The sequence below is a fragment of the Brachypodium distachyon genome, chromosome 2 (genome assembly GCF_000005505.3).
Source record: "Brachypodium distachyon strain Bd21 chromosome 2, Brachypodium_distachyon_v3.0, whole genome shotgun sequence".
Taxonomy (NCBI): domain Eukaryota; kingdom Viridiplantae; phylum Streptophyta; class Magnoliopsida; order Poales; family Poaceae; genus Brachypodium; species Brachypodium distachyon.
This window is the reverse complement of record NC_016132.3, coordinates 25,655,094-25,675,174: the sequence shown is the minus strand read 5'-3', so window position 1 is coordinate 25,675,174 and position 20,081 is coordinate 25,655,094. Positions and strand designations below refer to the sequence as shown.

The 20,081-nt window shown below is 45.3% G+C and overlaps 3 protein-coding genes and 1 long non-coding RNA gene across 5 annotated transcripts; 1 reads left to right on the top strand and 3 right to left on the bottom strand.

Annotated features, from left to right (window-relative positions):
• Window positions 1-2,177: 2,177 nt before the first annotated feature.
• LOC112271126 lies at window positions 2,178-11,824 on the bottom strand. The gene is made up of 2 exons (XR_002964017.1): window positions 11,106-11,824; window positions 2,178-2,562 (listed from the first exon to the last, which is right to left on the bottom strand). It is a non-coding gene; the product is annotated as an uncharacterized LOC112271126 (long non-coding RNA).
• Window positions 2,976-10,798, top strand: LOC100841030 (protein N-terminal glutamine amidohydrolase). 2 transcript variants are annotated; one of them, XM_003568508.4, is made up of 6 exons: window positions 2,976-3,181; window positions 4,280-4,385; window positions 4,530-4,607; window positions 5,206-5,339; window positions 6,007-6,131; window positions 10,385-10,798. In XM_003568508.4, exons 1-6 carry the CDS (start codon window positions 3,057-3,059, stop codon window positions 10,534-10,536), a joined length of 720 nt encoding a protein of 239 aa, XP_003568556.1. In that variant the 5' UTR covers window positions 2,976-3,056; the 3' UTR covers window positions 10,537-10,798. The 2 variants fall into 2 exon arrangements, 1 of the variants encoding a protein (XP_003568556.1); XR_002964016.1 differs by having other exon boundaries at window positions 3,035-3,181; window positions 5,211-5,339.
• Window positions 11,825-11,984: 160 nt separating the features above from the next.
• On the bottom strand, window positions 11,985-16,018 carry LOC100840422 (serine/threonine-protein kinase-like protein At3g51990). Its single transcript, XM_003568506.4, has 3 exons — window positions 13,691-16,018; window positions 12,415-13,505; window positions 11,985-12,292 (listed from the first exon to the last, which is right to left on the bottom strand). Exon 1 carries the CDS (start codon window positions 15,807-15,809, stop codon window positions 14,034-14,036), a length of 1,776 nt encoding a protein of 591 aa, XP_003568554.1. The 5' UTR covers window positions 15,810-16,018; the 3' UTR covers window positions 11,985-12,292; window positions 12,415-13,505; window positions 13,691-14,033.
• A 1,266-nt stretch (window positions 16,019-17,284) lies between these two features.
• LOC100842433 (outer envelope protein 61) lies at window positions 17,285-18,828 on the bottom strand. Its single transcript, XM_003566255.4, has one exon. The coding sequence runs from the start codon at window positions 18,672-18,674 to the stop codon at window positions 17,463-17,465; it is 1,212 nt and encodes a 403-aa protein (XP_003566303.2). The 5' UTR covers window positions 18,675-18,828; the 3' UTR covers window positions 17,285-17,462.
• Window positions 18,829-20,081: the final 1,253 nt, after the last annotated feature.

Here is a 20,081-nt window from a genome sequence, read left to right as displayed (position 1 = left end):
AACTCAATGATTTGAAGCTGGAGCCCGAACTGAGGACGGAGAAGTAGCTAGTTTTTCTAACCGAGGAAATTGAGTCGGTACATCAAACTTGTCAAAAACAAATCATTCATCTTCGATGACTACATAATTGAATTTCTTGGCAATGAAAAGTCTCCTGGAAAGAAAGCAAGTGAAGGAAGTCAGAATGGAACAAGTTGTACAAAACAGACCTTACCTTAAACTAGAAACTTTGGGTCTATGTATTTGCATGACCCCTGCGGATTTGACCCTACCTACACCCGGAGCCAATCCCCTAGCGGTCCTGCCACCACACCGCAGAACAGGAGCTCGTGTGGAACCTTGGATTTCTGGCGTAACAGCGGTGGAAGGTATCAAAATATTACGAATCCAATTTGTAAGAAAAAAGCCAAAAAAAATGTGAATTTTTACTCCTCATGCCCAGGATTACGTCCTGAGTCATTAGATAAGAATCCAAAGATAAAGAGGGAAACAAAGAATATCACTACTGTGTAAACAAAAAGTTTGAGAGTAAGCATTACAAAATCTTCAATATTTTTTTAAAGGACTAGATTACCAGTTTTTCCTTACCACACAGATCCACTAGGGTGGGTTTTGTTTATTTTGGCACCTAAAAATGCAAAAATGAATTCTTGCAATTTTTTTGCAAGAATTCATTTATAATAAGCACTCTTATCAATATAAAAAATAGGGTTAAGTATTGTGTGGGTACCTAAAGGTACCTGCTCAACGTAGGTGCAGGGGGGTAGAAAGGCTGATCCAAATTTATTGCTATAGCTATCCATTCAATGTAGAATGATTTTAATTTTAGAATCGAAGATTTATAATATAAAAATATAAAACTTCTTGGCTTTTACTGAATTTACTTTCGTTGGCATTACAACACACGTAGCAATGGTTCTGTGCAAAATTGAAGCTAATGTTGACGTATCAAAGACAATCTGACATAGCATGGCCTGCTGCTGATGCAGTCGACGCGTGTCGAAGCTATAGACACAACATGCCTAGCTGCTAGGACTTGGCGTGAAAAGGACCATCTAAGCTGACGCGAATTTGCTGGAACGTAGTGCGTGGTTCCTTTAGTGCGACCGTCGCGTTGCCTATAGTGCGACCGTCGCACGATATTACAACTTTATATATCGGAAAGTGACAACTTTGTATATTACATGGTGGCAACTTTATACACTAGAAGGTGGCAACTTTTAGCACAAATTTTTTTTTTGTCCAAACATATCAATATGAGATCTTGTTTCGAAGATCTCATCGTGACAAAATTAACCGTGAAGACGGATCATAAATCAGACGTACAGTTTGAGAGATAGAACATTTTAAGTGGCATTTTACAAAATACACATGCGTTGCCCCTCGACGCAGCTGCTCCTGCTGTGCTAGTTGCATGCATGCGGATTGTTGCGGTTGAGTGGGCTGCATGCATGCGGGCTACTGCCGCCGTACGTGTAGATGGACTAACGCGGGAACGTTCGCGCGTTATTCCAGCCTTCAGTATTTATATATTGATCAATGTCACTTGAATATTTCTTGCACAAAGCTGGAGAGATAATGGGCTAGTTCTTTTCGGCTTCCTGGACCGGCTTCTCTGAGAAGCTGCCTTCCCCCAGCTTCCTGGAGAAGCCGCCACCTAAATTTGATTAGGGTACCAAAATAGTTTGGCCTAAACTACTTTGAATGCATAGCTAAATCTGATACGGCTTCTCCAGAAAGTTAGGTGAGAGCAGCTTTTAGCAGAAGCCGGTTCTAAAAGCCAAAAAGAACGCACCCAATATTGCCGCATAATTGCACCCCTGGATGAGCTGTGGACGCATGGTATGTAAGAGTGCAAACGGGGTCGCGTGAAAGTCCCACTTCTAGTTCAATTCTCAAATCTCTTATTCAAATTCTGAGCAAAATTTTGAATAAAAGATTTGAAAAATGAACTAGAAGCGGGACTTTCGCGGAATCCCGTTTGCATGCCTGTGGTATGGTAGTAAAACAAATTACCCATAAAAGAAATTTGTTTGGACTTTTAACTCCGTATGTAGTTAAGTAGCTTTAGGTATAGCTGTAAAAAAGAGTAGCTTTAGGTATATAAGCTGACACTTGAAACAATGAAAAGATTCTTTAATATAATATATTTATAAACAGCACAGAATGCAAATTGATTATAAATGTAAGCTTATGATATATGCTTATCCATGACACAGCTTGTTTCCCAAGTCCACTCACGAGACATTTGCACAAAAGATGTATCAAGCATACAAAACGGCCAAGTGCTGGAAGTACGTCGGTGTCAAGGGCACGCATTTTTCTCTGTGACTTTCACCTCAGAGAACAAGGCGCATCTTATTGTCTATATCCGTCACCTCCAAGAAGAAGGTGCCGACAAGAGAGGCGTCCCGACGTGTTTGTGGCGTCAATGGTTGCCATGCCAATTCGGCAGGCAGAAGTGAAAATAAAGATTAGAGGAGACCAGAAGGGTAATTGAAGTGTAGCAAAGTGCCGCCGGGTACAACTTTTCTTCATATACATCACCCGTGAAGATGGTATCTGCGGGTAAAATACCATCTTAGATTTGGTCACGTGGTCATAAACAACATGATATTTCTCATAACAACATATTTTCTTAGGAGCAATGCTATTTTTCTCATAAACAACACTACACTACTTTTCTCATAAACAACGCTACACTACTTTTCTCATAAACTACATGTGAATATTGTAAACATCAACACATTATAAACCACAACATCACATAAAAATAACAACATATCCTGAAAAAGAATAACACATAAGTACGGGTTGGTTATGAACTTTTCCTCATTTTCGTACCAAAACTTGGGCCATGGAATTTTTACCTCGCTGGATGCACAGCTCCACGATTCCAAACTGAGAGGTCCACGGTTGTACGGGACCAGCACAGTCAGAAGGCCTGAGAGAGAGAGGCTAAAAAATAAGCCCATGGCCCATGCTTACGTTAGCTTGCCAAGCCCACATTTGACTGGCGAACCCGTCGCCTGGACAAGCAAGCGACGCCAATCGCCATGGCTGACGACGGAGCAGCCGCCGCCGGCGCAAACCTCTTTCCTCCCCCTCACCCTATCCATCCCGCGGAACCGAGCGATCCGCTTCATGATGCCGCTTCCTTCACCCACACCCCGTTTTACTGGTAACCGGTCCCTCTGCCCTTTCTTGATATGCAATTGGCACAATCCTGGCTCGACTATGTATACCTAATTCTTCCCGTCGTGCTCTAGCACGAGATTCTTGGTATGAGGTGATTTTTTTTTTCTGATGAGGGTAAATCTTCCCTGTCTGGCTGTCCACTTATTTCCAATAAAGATAAAGATTTTACTGAATCATTGTGAAGATACTTGAGGATGTGTCATTGATATGCTAAATAGGAATGGATACCAGAGATATAGGACCCTATTCGTGGTCTCAAACGCCATACCAGAATGCATTCGCTCTCCCTGGTTCTTGCCAAAAAAAACCGAACTATAAACAGTGGTAGCTAAATTGTTATTTTTGTAATGTAATAATGATAATGTTAAGTAAGCCACATTTTTCTACTTGTAATTGGTGACTGACTGATGGGGTTTTGTTAGTAATATATGGTGAAATGACTACTGTTTTCCACTAAATTTTCCTTTTTGTCACAGCAAGTAGAAAATTAAACTAGATGTAATATGTACAGTATTGATGTTCAGAAGAACTCAATATTGTTGCATGTTTTCAAACTATTGTGTGGGGTATCGCTGATTGTTAGCCATTTGCAGATAAATCATTGTGGCGAAGCCCACAAACCACTATAGAAAATCGCAGTGACTGTAACATCAATCACATGTTCACCATGATTAATTGACTTCCTTGAATGAAACCATTGTAGTCAAATTTGGCACTTGCTAGGTCCTAGGAATGAGATAATACAGAAATTTGTAGCTATAAAGTAACTACTAAAACATGCAACATGTCAAGAGTTACAGATGAGATCCTCTCTTGAGGGCCAAGTAATCCTCCTGTCTATAAGGGGCAGTCAATGTATCAATATGCAAGCCAGAATAATTTTCAATCTAGTATCTCCTGCCCTCTTTCCTTCTTGGTCCAGGGTTACCCCGTCCAGGCCCTACAGATTCCCTTATTTCATTCTTGTGTGTTGAATTATTGATGTTTATCCCTCGGGGTTATACAAATATTGTGATTAAAAAGCTATCATTTGCTATTTTTATTCACTGAATGACAGCTAGATTTCATTTCCACTGTGCAGTGAAGAAAATGTGTACTTGCTATGTAAGGAACTGATTAGAGCTGGACTTGCTGATCCTGCGGGCACTGACCTTTACGCTGTTTTCATATCAAATGAGGAAAAGAAGGTGAACTTATCGTGTCTTCTGTACTATGCTTCTACTCTTTTAGCATGTGAATTACTTCCTTTTGTTTTCAAGCTCCTTTTTCAGTGCAGTTAGCCCTTTTTTTAAGTTATTATGGTTTTAAATGTATTTTCTTTTCATTGCCAGGTTCCTCTTTGGTATCAGAAAGCAAGTCGTACTAATGATGGATTTGTCTTGTGGGATTATCATGTAATCTGTATCCAGGTAAAAGCTAAATTGGACTATTGTCACATTTTGCATTAGATTTGTTCTATGATTGAGCTGTGCAAGAATTTAATTCTTTTTTTATGAATTGCGTGAAATTTTACATGAAGCGTGAAACCTTAATCATGAGAAATAACTTAGGAGTAAGGGCATGTTTGATTCTTCACCACGCTTAGCCCCAACAAATTTTGGCTAGTTTGACTATTTGGGTAACAATTCGGTTTATGTCATCCGCCGCATGCTTGGCATGGACTCACCTAATTTATTGCGGTGGCCAACCAAACATCCCATTTACCATGTGTTGTTTGGTTTGACAAATGAAATTCATCCTGTAAGTATGGTAGACCTTTTCATCTAGATTTTTTTTTTATGTACGTGTTCCCTTCTCTTTTTTTTTTCTGTTATGCTTATTTGTGTCCGTAGGATGATAAACAGATGGTAGAGTGAAGATGTGATTGATGATGTAGAATTCTGATATGTCATTATTAGTGCTCAGGTTTATTATGGATCGAGGTTAAGATGTAATGGTAACATAAAAGCATTGTATTTTGTATGAACTATTATCTTGTGGTACCTACTTATTGCTGTGCATATGAAGTCTAGGCGAAACAAAGGAGAAGTTCCCGATCTTGTGTGGGATGTGGACTCCAGTCTTCCTTTCCCTTGTCCATTCATCCAGTATGTTTCTGATGCTGTTAAACCGCTATCATTTGGTGACTCCATCTATAGAAGGTAATTCTGTTGCTTTTGGTTCTACTTTTGCAAAACTAGGTAGTATCCAGTTATATAAAGCTTATATGTGTAGCCTTCTGTAAAAATAGCAACTTCTTGGCTATGTATGTGTTACACAGTTGACCAAGAAGTTGCTATTTTTACATGAAATATGTGTGTAGTGGATGGGGAGATTGTTTGAAGGTTTAGGAGTTAGGAGTTAACATGCATCCTTTGCAGTATTAAGAGGCCCTTGCTGATTTATAAATGCATCAGCATTGTAGTTGCATTCGTGATTGCAAATTGTTATAGCGTCCATGCAAGATTACATGTAAACTGTATCTCAACCACTACATATAGGTGGAATCGAAGTTATCACTGTTGCATACTATTACTACCACAATTTAGATTTATTCTTTTTGTGCGTGTAAAATAATACTGTGGTATCCTCTGTTTCAAAAAAGAAGTGTTATTATTGACCAATGGAGGACAGCATAGCCTATGTTTGTTACAGTGATACAAGGTAAAGTAGATATTGCTACTTATGTTCCCATCCTAGGTTAGATCAAACCTTCTCCATTGCTTTTCTCTATATCTAAATAGGGATTCGTTTCTTTGTGCGAGAGCAAAAATGCTTTGGCTGAAAATCAGTACTAAGTACTAACTACTTGCCATCTACTGTTTACAGGCTTTTCCGTGTAGTTCACTGTCCAGTATTTCTTCGGTCCTTTGCATCAGATAGAAGTCACATGAAGGACCCCATGGGGAATTGGATAGAGTTGCCCCCAAAATACGAACCAATTGTTGCGGAAGGTATAAAAATAGGTCGTGCATAGAATGTTTACACATCTGGACATACAATGAGAAGCAGTAAGAAAGTTTTTTTTTTCCCGAGAAAGGCAGGAGCTCTGCCATGCAATATTAGGAGAAAGAAGAAAGTAATGTACAAGAGACCGAGGTCTCAACACAAGTCAAAGCCAAAAACGAAAGAGAAACCGCCGCCCCATCGGAACAAGCGCAGTTGACCGATAGGGCGGAGAAAACACCGAACCGACCCGACTACGCTGTCAGGGGGGAGAAATCAAGCTTATGAGAGTCGATAGCGTCACAGGCCATCATGGCGACGACAAAAGCTGGGGCGGCCACAGCCTGAAAAATACGCCTGTTGCGCTCCTTCCAGATGTTCCACATGATATAAGTAGCCACCCCATTAAATTCACGTCTTCTGTTCTTGTCGATCGCCTTGGAGGCAGGAATCCACCACGCAATAGTGTCATTGTAGTCCGAGAGATTGACTTGTCGAAGGATGTTGAGATCGTAGTGGCCGAGGACAGTATGCCACACCTGGCGAGCGAAGGGGAACGAAGGAAGATATGCGTCCCGGTCTCACGAGGCTCGGTGCAAAGGGAGCAACCCGGAGTGTGTGGCCAGCCCGTAACGACGAGGTTATCGGCGATGAGAATCTTGTTCTGAGCGAGGAGCCATGCAAAGAACTTACACTTGTTTTCAGCCTTTGCTTTCCAAACAATATTAATGTGTTGGGCATGGATGGAGCCAAGGAATTGGGCCTTGTACGCCGAGCTAGAGGTGTAGATGCCATCGGACGTCCAACGCCAGTGATGGAATCGGGGGTGTCAGGGTGCAAGACCACGACCTGAAGCCTCTGCCAAAGGGAGACGAACTCGTCAAGCTGCACCTCGTTGGAGATCTTGCCCCTAAGGGCGTGGATCCAAGCCCCGTCAGTGAGATCATCATGAACAGTGCGGTTCTTCTTCCTAGTGATGGCAAAAATGGTAGGAGCGATGACCTTAGGAGCAACACCATCAAGCCAAGAGTCATGCTAGAAGGTGGCCTTACGACCATCCCCAATATGCACCACAGTGGAGGCAGAGAAGAGGGCACGATCGCACTTGTTCACCGGAGGGGGAGTACCAACCCACGGCTTGTTCGGGCAAGTCCACTCGAACCAAAGCCAACGCAAACGCAAAGCACGACTGAATCTCTCCAAGTCAGGGACGCCCAAGCCTCCGAGGTTTCTTGGCCTACAAACTTTTGACCAATTGACCAGGCAATGACCACCATTCGCCTCCTCTTTTCCCTTCCAAAGAAACGACCGAGTGATTTTATTCATCTTCTTGATGGCCCACTTGGCAATGGGGAACACCGTAATGTGGAAGATCGGAATGGCCGAAAGGACCGCCTTGGCCAAGGTAAGCCTGCCAGCTGACGCAAGCATGCCCCCCTTCCACCTCGGCAAGCGAGCCGCAAGTCTATCGATGAGGGGCTGGACATGGATCCGCTTCAACTTGCGAACATGAAGCTGCAGACCCAGGTAACGGCATGGGAAACCCATGCGGCTGCCTGGGAAAGGGAGGAGCAGCTGGTCAAGGTCCAAGTGATCGCAACAGATGGGGTGCACAGAGGACTTTGAGAAGTTCGTAACGAGACCTAAAATCTGACCAAAGGACTCAAGGATGCATTGGGTGGCGTACAAGTCCTGAGCGGTGGGGTTGATGAAGATCGCCGCATCATCCGCATAGAGAGAGACTCGAAGCTTTGCTGAGCGCAACGGCAAAGGAGAAAGAACCTGCTGCTGCGAGGTGAGGTGGAAGAGCCGGTGCAGAGGATCGATCGCTAGATGAAGAGCATGAGGGACAGCGGGTCGCCTTGCCGAACGCCACGACGGTGCGAAAAATTCTCACCCGGCAAGCCATTGAGGAGAGGGCGAGACGTGGCCGTGGTGAAGAGAAGAGAAATCCATTCGCGCCAACGACCACCAAATCCCAGAGCTGAAAGAGCCTCCAAAAGGTAACCCCAATTGACAGTGTCAAAAGCCTTAGCAATATCAAGCTTGAGAAAAAGAGCTAGTGACTTGGACTTTTGAAAGGACTGGACCATGTTTTGGACGTAGAGGAAATTGTCTTGAATGCAACGCCGTTTGATAAAGGCACTCTAGGCAGCGGAGACAAGATCGTCAAGTCTCGGAGTGAGCCGATTCGTGAGGAGCTTGGAAAAAATCTTTGCAACGGCATGAACAAGGCTAATCGGCCTGTAGTGGGAAATCGCAACGGCATCACAAGATTTTGGGAGCAAAGCAATATTGGCCGTATTTAGGAGATCGAAGCCATCGTACTGAAGAGAGTGCAAGCGAGAGAACGCCAATGTCATATCTTCTTTTATCACATCCTAGCAAGAGCGAAAGAATAGGCCCGTGAAGCCATCCGGGCCCGACGCTTTGTCAATAGGCATGGAAAAAATAGTGTCTTTAATCTCCTCCATTGAGAAAGGGGCCTCCAACTCCGAGAGGTCGAGGGGCTGGTAACCAAGGGCCTCCCAATTTAGAGCCGATCCACGCGGGGAGGTCGTACCCAAAGAAGCACAGAAGTGGTCATGAATGATCTTTTCTTTGTCTTCGCGCAAGAAGGCCGTACCCTGTTCGGTCACCAGAGATTGAATGTAGTTCTTCCTTTGTCTCGCTGCTGCCCGAAGGTGGAAGAACTTAGTGTTGGCATCCCCATGCCGAAGCCACCTCAGACGAGATCTCTGGCGGGCCTTAGCCCTCTCAACCACCGAGAGGCCAAGACAACGAGATTTAAGCAATTTTCGGAGCTCGTATTCCTCGTCGGAAAGGTCTCGCACCTCACCAGCAGTGTCAAGACGAAGAATGATCTCACGGGCAAAGGCCAATTGAAGCTTTGTGTTGCCAATCTTCAAGCGGTTCCAAGCTTTGAGAGCCTTCGCCGTACGAGAGAGCTTGATGTGAAGGCGGCGAATAGGATTTGTGGAGGAACACGGCTTGGCCCAAGCCATGGAAACCACCTCGGGAAACTCCTGCAAACTCGCCCAAAAGTTCTCGAATTGGAAACCGTGAAATCTCGAAGTGAAAAGGTCGGCATGGAGGAGCAGCGGGCAATGGTCAGAGATGTCAGTGTAGAGCGGTCTGAGGAAGCAGTGTGGGAACGTCGTCTCCCAGTCGACCGTGCAAAACACTCTGTCGATGTGAGAAAGGGTGGGGTTCCTTTGTTCGTTCGACCAAGTAAATCGACGGCCATTGAGGTTGATCTCCTTGAGCTGAGAAGCATTGAGAGCATTCCGGAACAAGGCCATTAGCCGGTGGTTGACATTGTTGTTGTTTTTATCCTCGCGCTTGTAAATGAGATTAAAATCTCCTAAACCCAGCCACCTAGGGGGGCATAGAGCTGGCAAGCAGCCGAAGCTCCTGCAGGAAGGCTCTTTTCTCGGCGTTGCCTTGAGGGCCGTAGACGCCCGTGATCGACCAAGACATGCCGTCCTCCCGAGAAGAGATGGTAGCAGAAATGGTGTGCGCAGTAAGGGTGACATCAGAAAGAGTGAAGTGATCGTCCGAGCAAGCAAGGAGGATGCCGCCGCGGGTTCCAACGGCCGGAAGGTAAGTGAAGTTGTCAACGAACGAAGGACCAAGCGTGCGTGTAAGAGTCGTACAGTCAATGGCATCGAGTTTGGTTTCTTGGAGACAGACAATGGTGGCAGCAACATTGCGGACCAGAGCACAGACAGCATCTTGACGAGCTCCTGAATTCAACCCACGGGGGTTCCAGGAGAAGATATTGCAATTTTTAGCAGCCATTGGGAAACCAAACAGACATCAGGATGCATGCATGCAACACATAAAAAGAGCTTTGACAGTTGATCACTAACAAAATAAGAGCAGCTGTGTCATCCCACGACTGCAAGTTGTAGCAACAACAATGTCTACAAGTGAAGAAGAACACACAAGGCTCATCAGCGGCCATGCCATCCCACGGCGACGAGCAACATACAGAACATAACCAACACGCTGGACTGAATAAAAAACATAACATGATGAAACGGCAACATTATCTTCTGCTAAAAAAAGTAAGAAAGTTATCAGGAACATAGCAACATTATCTCCGGTGGTCTGTTGAATTTATCATTATGACATCTGTACAGTCCATGCTTAATCTTGACTAGAGGACTTGTGTTGTCTGACTTGTATAAGAATTTATAACACGCTTATGCTGCCATGCAAGTCAATATTTTATTTACTTGGTTCCCACCTGTTGCAGATGGAAACACTAATAACCTCAATGAGTACATCTCCGTGTCTATGGATGATGTTGGGGACCTGGAAAATATGGTTAATGACGTCTACTCCAACAAACATGGTGTGGTGACAAATGAAACTTCGCTGCCCAAGTTCTTCTCTCGGTTGCCTTAATAGGAGCTCTACGAGTTATCTTGATTATTGCCTTCTTTCCAACACTTGAGTTCCTGTATTTTGTGAGATCTTATGAACGATATGTTATGCAAGTGCTATCTGGAGTTGTTAATAAATGGTATTGCACTTGCCTAATGATGTCGCACCAGGCTAAACAGATTGTTGCTGTATGGAGTAGTTGTTTTCTTCTTGTTGTTTTAATTATTGAACACCAAGGAGCTGTATCTGCTAAATTAGTTGATTGAGCTGTTTTAATATCTAAGTAACACTGCGAGAAACATGCATCTCAACTGCGCCAGTTGCTATTAGAAGTAATGGTCCAAACTACCCGAATAATAATAGCCTGTATTTAAACCACCAGTACAATAATGAAGAATCTGAAATGAAGAAGAATTCCTAGGAACAAAAAATAAATGAAAGAAGAAAACCTATTGATGTTGCCTCATTCCAACAGGATAAGCTGTCTACGTCATTTCAGACAGGGTTGGGTGAGATGAGAAGGAAAAAAAATGACAAATATAAGATACAACTCATGGATCATGGTTGAATCGAAGGACAACAAAACTTACCAAACAGACAGGCCAACAATTCACGCTGCCCCTAGTCGCAGACGATTCAGCATGACGGTCAGGCCCATGGTTTCCAAGGTGCTGCTTGCTCCAGCGCACCGGCAAGTGGCATGTCACGGCTTGTATAGAACCAACTGCAACGATACAAAAAGATGTGACCTGACGAAATTTCTAGGGCCTGTCGAGTTTTCTTCTCTTGTCATTGACAAACAGCGCGACAAGAGCACGGTAGCTGAAAAACATCTATATGGGTGATCGGTCACCAGACGGTCTCCTTTGGTCGAGTGTCAGCAGTACAATTTTTCGATGGACATGACCTACATGAGTGGTGATCTCCCAACTGCATAATTAAGAAGAAAAAAAGGAAGACTGGAAGTGATACAATGGTACAATACAAACTTTGATCTTCTTTTCTCATATTTTTTTTTCTCGCATTTTTTTGGTAAAAGGTACTCCCTCCATTTCATAAGGGCACGGCTTGAACTACTCACTCAATTCTAAAACACAATTCATATAAATTTTTCTCATTTGTTCCACGATACATCTCATTTTTTTCTTGAAACCCGCACCCGGCCAATAACTATTCACATCCATTTACTATTGAGCCAATATGAGTGGTCGGACACTAGAAACGAGAGCTGTCTTAATCCAAATGTACAAATTTATATGAGTTGTGTTTTGGATCGGAGAGAGATAATTCGAATCCGTGCCAACCTTTATGAAACCGAGTGGGTATTAAGATTTCATGCATAGAAAAAACAGGTCTTCGTATGAGGTGCGGAAAATTAGAAGGCAACAAAATGTCAAGTATGTTTTGTCTTTTAGGGGAAAAAAGGGGTCAAGTATGTAATCATGGACACGAGCACAGAAGCATACATATACGAGAATGATTCCGGATATATCATTTGAAATGGTGGTTACATACTGTTTTCAAGATTTTTTTAACGATAACTAATTATCTGAGTGGGTCAGTTCCTGCATGATCAAATGTCCGTACGAGTATATACATGATAAGGTATGGAGGCAATCAATCACTCAATCAGGGATCAATCTTCGACCATATTTGAGATTGTCAGATTGTGGATTGCTGCAGGAAATGCTTGTGTTATTGCCCACTTGTCTAGTTTCTTGATGATGCCGACTTGGCTGTAGCCTTGTAGCGTACTCACGCTCTATGCCAGGTTAACCTGCGTCAGGTTAACACATCTTAGTTATGAAAAGACAAGGAGTTTTGGAGGATTAGAATCTTATACGGACAATTCCGAGGAGCTTGGAATAAAGTATTGACCCCAAGAACTTGGAAACTTACATGAGGATTTTCCTCGTATTTGTTTGAAGTGCAAGTGCATTACACTTTCGAAGCTTGTTTTTGTGCGGTTCATGCAAAATCTCAAAAGGACAAGTCATTTAACTCTTGTGTTTTTCATACTCCTTTGCTTTGATTTTCCTGGATTCAACACCGCGGCATATTTACATTTGCAATACCTACCGCCAGCATGCATTGTCCTCCATGAAAGATGAAACAAAGGGTATCATGTATACAGTGTTATGGGTCAGAGTACCACGCATCTGCTTCCCATGTTCACTCTTACCTACTACTGTACCGCACTCCTAATCCATTGCCATTTTGAACGAGATGCAGATTTAAATCAAGCGAATATACTGTGATGTTCACAATCTGGAGCTCTCGGGCAGATCATGTCAGTATCCCCCTTCTGCTGGCTTACCAAGAATTTTTTTTCCCCTTCACTCACCCTTCAATGAACAAAGGAATAAACCACAACAGAGTGGCCATTTCCGCCATATTTTCTGAGAACTTAAATCGCAGAAATGTCCTACCATGTCATATTAAGAGAGTGCATTGAGTCGACGTGATGACGCAGGCCTCTGGGGACAACATTCATATGCAAGGACGGCAATGCCCAGTTGTTCCAGAGTCCATGTGATGAATGATATTGGCAATGAATGCACCATTCAAAATATAGATGAGAATGAGGCGCCCAATCGAAATCTGTCTGAACAGGACTCTTGCCGACCTATTGGTGCTCTTCAAAGCAAACAAACAAAACACTTGCAGTTACATTTGTGCCTGCTGCATCTGCGAAAACTGAAGAGAATGCCTCTGGAGCAAGAGGGAGAATGAATACCATGCCTGGATTGTTTTGGACAGTGTGATAACTGAGATTTAAACTAACAACAAAATGGACAGCTGCTCATCCTTGGTAGAGGTTTTCTTCAACACAGGCAATCAAATGAAGCAGTGCCAATGGCAGTATAACACTATAGCACGTCTAGCACATGGAGGAGTAAGAGTATAACGTGGTAGCAGTTCTTGATGTACCTTTTCAAGATGGAAATGCCAAAATAATTTCTCTCTTAATACCCACTCCAGCCGCTATCCTGTTTACATACGAATCATGGAGCACTTGGTGATTCTTGTATGCAGAAACAGGAAAAAAGAATCAAGGAAGCTCCAAAAAATCTACAACAACCTATATTTCAACTAAGGCATGCCTTCAACTGATAAAATTTTGGAGCTCCACAAGACTTGATTTGAAGCGGCAAAATGAATATCACTTGCTTACATGGAATGTGAGTGGCATTAACACAACCAGAGCGCCATATGATCTGATGACCTACCGAACTGTGTTCTTTTTGTTCAGACTTAAGAGTTTGGACATCACAGCTACTTTGTGAGTTGTGACCTTCATGAAATTGCCAGCAAAGCACCAACGTTCCAAAACCATGGATCACATAGCTAGGATATGAATTCAAGATCTTTACTGCCAAATCATCACAACCATGCCATTCTATTTAGATAGAACAGATATTACCATCACAGCACCAGAGGAATAAGATCTGTATCTCATCATCTTTGTCTCTGAAATCGGCTGCCAACAGTAATGCATTGACAACTGTTGTATAGTTTTAACTTTCTCCCATCTTGCATTGGATTTTCTCTGATTTGTCTTGAATATTCTCTGCATTGAGTTGGACTACCTCCGCGTTCTCTTTGATTTCCTTTGGCGTGTCCTGGATTTTCTCAGTTTTGTCAAGGATTTGCCCTGACTTTTCTTGAATATTTTCTGCTTTGTGTAGGATTTCCCGTACCTTTTCTTCCATTTTCCCTTCATTCTCTTGGATTTTCTCTGCCTTCTCTCGGACTTCATCTGCTTTCTCTTCAATTTTACCTGTTTTCTCTTGTTCCTTCCCCGCTTTATGCTTGATTTTTGCATCCAAACGTAAAACCCTTTCAGCTTTACCAAGTGACTCGGATTCAACTACTCTTACAGTTTGGTTTCTCCTCAGAATCAACACCGCATCCTTTTCAATAAGATCACTAGTGGCACGCACTGTTCTTGCCCGAGTGATGCCAAATCTTTTGCCAGCGACACCATCAATCCGAGCCATCAGCTCCAAGAGATTTCTCCTCTCTCGATCCCCTGCCTCTGAGAAAACCCTTCCATTGTTCAATGGCCGCGGTGGCTTCCTGGCACCCACCAATGGCACCAGCTCCTCCAAGGCTGCATCTGACTCCTTTTCATCATCATCAAATGCTAGTGCTGAAGTCGATTCCCTCTCTGATGCAGCAGCTCGCTTTGAGATGGTTTTCTGAACATCAACGATGGCGCAAGGGTTCCCGACCACTGCCATCCCGTTCCACACCTTGGCAGACACCGCCTTGCTGAGGACAATGAGCCGCTCAACAATGTCAGCCATCGAAGGCCGTCGCTCCCGGCAAGACCTCACACAGCTTGCGGCTAGCGCAGCCAGGTCCCTCCGAGTGACTGGGTCGCGGGGCGGCGCCACCCGTGGGTCGAAGAGCGCAACCACCTTCCCCTTCCGTAGCAGGGGCACGGCCCACTCGACCACGGAGGGCGGAGAGTACTGGACGTCGATGGCCTTGCGTCCGCTCATGATCTCCAGCAGCAGGATCCCGAAGCTGAACACGTCGGTCTTGGTGCTGAGGCTCTCCGGCGTCACGTAGGCCGGGTCAAGGTAACCCAGCGTCCCGGCCGGCGCCTGCGTAGCGGCATTGCCGGCGGCGTTGGGCACGCGGAGGGCGAGTCCGAAGTCGCCGAGGTGCGCGTCGAGGTTGGCGTCCAGGAGGACGTTTGCGGACTTGACGTCCCGGTGGATGACCGCGGGCGCGGCGTCGTGGAGCGCCCGCAGCGCCCTGGCCGTCTGCAGCGCGAGGCGGACGCGGCGGGGCCAGCCGGGGGGGCGAGGGTTGGAGTGGAGCAGGTCGTAGAGCGTGCCGTTGGGCATGTACTCGACGACGAGCAGGCGCGGGCGGCGGTGCGGGTCCGGGCCGGAGTCGGAGTAGCCGAGGAGGTTGACGAGGCGCGGCCCGCGGACGGAGGAGAGGATGCGGATCTCGTTGTCCACCTCGGCGCGGCGAGGGGACGGGCGCTTGACGGCGACGGCGCGGCCGCAGGGGAGCACGGCCTTGTAGACCGCCCCGTGGCTGCCCCTCCCGAGCAGCGCGGCGTCGGCGAAGTGGGACGTGGCGGCCTCCAGGTCGTCGTACGCGAAGCGCTCGATCTCCGGCGCGGCGGCGGCTGGAGGCAGCGCCGCGGGCCTGGGCCGCCTGGGTCTGGTGCCGCCCCTTCCAGAGCGGCGCGAGATGGGGAGCGGCGAGATGGCCGTGAGGGAGCGGCACGTGGCCACGGACGAGTCCGCCTTGCAGGAGAGGTACCCCATTCAGGCCGAGCCGTCGCGTCCGCCGGCCGGGGCGAGGCGGAGGGGGAGAACTGCAAAAGGGGATCCGAAGAAGAGAAGAGGGGGAGAAGAGAGAAGTGGAGCCGCGGAACGGCAGCGCGGAAGGCTGCGGGCGTGTTTTCTGGTGCTTTTCGGGGGCGTTGGGTTGGGTGAAGGGGAAATGGAAAGGAAGGAAAGCGGGGGCCGGGGGTCGTCGTCTCGTCTCGGGTCGGCCTGCTGCCCAGCCAGGGCGGTGGTAAAATTTGAACCGAGCGAGGGCATTGCTTGCTTTTTTCCCCTTTTGAACTTAGCAACGGCGATGCATTGCTCAATGATGGACGTGTGGTGTGGGGTAATAATTCGTAAAAGGTGTCCGACGAAATTAGAGTACTCCAGTTTGATTTGGTACGGGGAGCGGCCGGCCATGGCCATGGCCATGTGATACCGATTGGGGTAATCGTGCTCTTTTTCGCGTCGACGACGAGTCGTTGCTGCTCGTGCAGCCAAGATGGGCTGGATGATCGTGGTACCAGGTGTTGGGTTTCTGTTTCTGTTCGCGTGTCCGCTACTTGGGGCAGGTAGGTGTCAAATTCTGTGGTACCAGCAGCACGCGATCTTTGCTCTTTTTTTTCCAAGTAGCCATCCAATCCAATCCCTACCTGGCAACCTGCAGCGTTTATACTACTACTACTACTGTTATGCACACAGAAAGAAATTATAGGGGGCTCATCAGTCTCAGTCCACGGGCGCGATGTCAAATGTTACTCCTTCCGTTCTAGTAACTGTTTGAAACGCTGTTTTCCGGAAACGAGTAAAGTGGTGCTCTTTCGCAGTCACGAGAATGTGGTTGTTGGAGTAGTGTCCCTGCCCGGCATTTTTAAGAGCAGAAGCTGGACGGATCGGAACGGGGTACTGGCATTCTTTTATTTATGTTGTTGGTGGAGGACACATAACCAATTGGCTCATGTAATCTCAGTGCCTCCTCCATGACGCATGTGACAGCAACCGTACTAGTACAGTATAATACTGCTCCTAGCATATGCTATGCTCCATAACACAAGAAAGGTATAAGCTAGGATCAGTTTGTTTAAGCCTACTTTCTTTAAACGTGGGGAAGGGGTGATTTAGCCGGCACGCGACGTGCTACTCGTTGTTCCAACTCCATCTGGCCACCGATCCCAACACTTTTGTGTCCTGCATACAGTTATATGTCTGGAAAAAGAAAAGAAAAAACAGCTAATCTCATTAGTCGCTGCGTTTTTTTTACTCCATCGCTTTCATAACTGTACTGCGCTATCTTGGTCAAAAAAAAAACTGTACTGCGCTATTAGAAATCGTGACGAGAGAACGTCATGACCAATTTAGATTTGGAAATCATATGATGACTTGAACAAGGTGTAAACTTGGCAACAAAAAATTATCAAGGTTGCATGCATATGCACGTGTTGTGAAGCACAAACTAAATGACTCATCATTAATTAAGTTCCCTGTGTGACAGTGAATCAACAACACCAGAATCTTACTAGTACAACAAATACTTTCCGTGACTTTACAAATAAATGCCTCATGTCTTACACTTTTGTAAGAATAAACACGGGTACAAGAAGAAAGCAACAGAGTTAACTAGATTGTCTACCCGCAAAAAAGAAGATCGATCTAGAATCCAAGCCAATGCAGAATGAAGGCCACGGCGAGCATGGCAATAGGAAGGACCAATCCTTTCCTGCCAAACAGCCAGTTCTTTGTCTTCTTTGCTATTTCTACTCCTTGCTGTGCTCTATCCACCAAATTCATCATTCTGTCTAAATCGCCCTGAGATAATGAAGACATAGCTTGTTGAGCCTTGGCAGCGTCCTTCTTCGACAGCTTCATACCAAACTGCTCGCTCATCATCTCCAGCAGATCAGGACTCATGTTCTTCATCGTGGACGCCATCATCTGCCGCATTGCAGGGTCTTTCATAGATTTTCTCATGGCTTCTTGCAGATTGACTGTAACAGGATCATTTCTTAAATCTTCTAAAGACTCCGATTGTGCTGAGTTTCCTGCTCCTTCAAGTGGGTCTGAAACAGAGTACCCACTAGATGAACTCCGTTGATCAGTGCTTGACGGCTCTGAAGCATCTTCTTCTACAATTTCTTCAATCACAACTCCTTTACTTGGCAGGTTCGCTTCACCCCCTTCCATTGCAAGTTTTTCTTCAGCGTCTCTCAGAACCTCAGCAATTGTTTTATCCTCTGGACAAATTCCCTGGGCTTTACTCAAGTCGGAAACAGCAGCTTCCAGGTTTCCTAGTTCTTTGTAGGCCTGGCCCCTCCGGTAATACGCTTTGACATTGCTAGCGTCGTAACTCAGAACCTCTGAACCTTCATTTACACATTCCACAAACTTCCCTGTTTTCAGATAACAAGCCATCAAGTTAACGGCGCACTGCGACTGCAGAGTCTGCCCAGCCGCCGATGCCAATGGTATGTTCTTCAAGTTATCCTTGGCGAGCTTGTACTTGGCTGCAGCATCAGCGTACCGCCCGCGGCCATGGAGCTCGTTCCCCTGCTGCTTTAACATCTTGGCACCAGATACCGCGTATGACATCTGGGCGTCGGCCTGGGCCTTCATGGCGGCGAATTCCTCGGGCTTAGCGCTGGCGATCTTTGCGATCATATCGAGCATTTCCTCTGGGCTTGTTTGATTCAGCTGCTGACCGGCTCGTTCGAAGTCCTCGGTTCTCATGTTCTTGATGTTCTCGGATGCTATCTTGATTAGGTCAGGATTGGCCATGATCTGCTGCTGCATCCTGGCGAGGACGGAGGGGGACATGCGGCTCATCTGCTCCTGCGCCAGACGCATCAGCTCCGGATTCATCATCATCGTGGTCTCGTGGAGCCGATCCCGATCGATCGACCACCGAGTCGATCGAAGCTGCTGATGGAACTCGCCGGTTGTTTGGGGATTAACTCGCTCTGGTGTGCGTGTGTGTGTCGCTTTTCGATCTGCGGTGGCTGATCTGTGGATCTGTTGGAATTTATTGGGTTTGGGGCTTAGGGGAGAGGAGAGTGCACAAAACGGATTCGGGGTCTAATCCGAAAGGGACTACGAGCTCGGGCGGAGGACCCAGACAGCCAACGGGCCCGCAAAACGGATTCGGGGTCTAATCGAGTCCAGACGGGCCAACCTAGGCCCGGTAAGCCCAACGGGCCCAGCAAAAAAATAAAAATGGACCAAAACTGGTTGAGACGATGGCCAAATGTATAAATGAGTTGGGTTGATCAAAATTGAGAACGTTAATGGGCCAAACGTATTAATCTAAAAAAAGAAAAATATATAAACGGTCCGTGCCGTGCCGGGCCGGTCCGAGGGCCTGAGGTTGAACCCTAGCACGGCCGGCCTGGCCGATTATTTTATACACAATACATATATTATTTTATACGTTTTATAGTGTTGTTAATGCAACAAAATATCTTTGTTGAGAAGAGCCTCGTTTCTACAATAAAAAATAAAAAATAACTATATATTAACAGTTATAAAAATCCGAGTTAACAATCCATATCTATTTGTTATAGGCCTCTATGAAATATTAGATTGCCAAAATACATAGCACACAGATCGTTACAAAAATGCATACATATTTTGGTGAGGCATATACAAAAAATATAACTATATATTTGCCTATGCTTTTTACTCTATGAGACTTATTATAGGCGCCTGCTTATGAGCACTCGTAAATATTAAATTGATTCCCAAAATTAATACAAATTCACATATTCAAATATTAAATATTGAAAAATACAATGTCATAAAAATTATTAAAAACTAAAAAACAAATACATCAAATATGGATAGTAGTTTGTCCTACCTCAAAATTTGTCCTTCGCCCATGACTATGAGGTTTAGCGAGGGCCGAGGGGAGAGCTTGTACAAAACGGACCCGGCCGGAGTCGAAACCGAAAAAGAGAGCTTGTTCTCCGAGCCCATCACGAAGAACAAAAATCAGAAGTTTTTCATCTCGGGAAAAGAAATGAAGAGACTTCATTGTTCTTATTGTACTCCGTCTGTCCTAAAATAAGTGACGTGGATTTGTATGAATTTTTAATCAAATCCACCTCACTTATTTCCGGACGGAGGGAGTACTTCTTAGGAACCTCTTATTCTTAAAAAACAAGAAATATAAAACCTAATTCGTCTAAAAATCATACGTACTATAATGACCTTATACACATGATGATATTTCATTGAATAAATCACACACACATTCCATCTAATTCTTATCGTAGATAA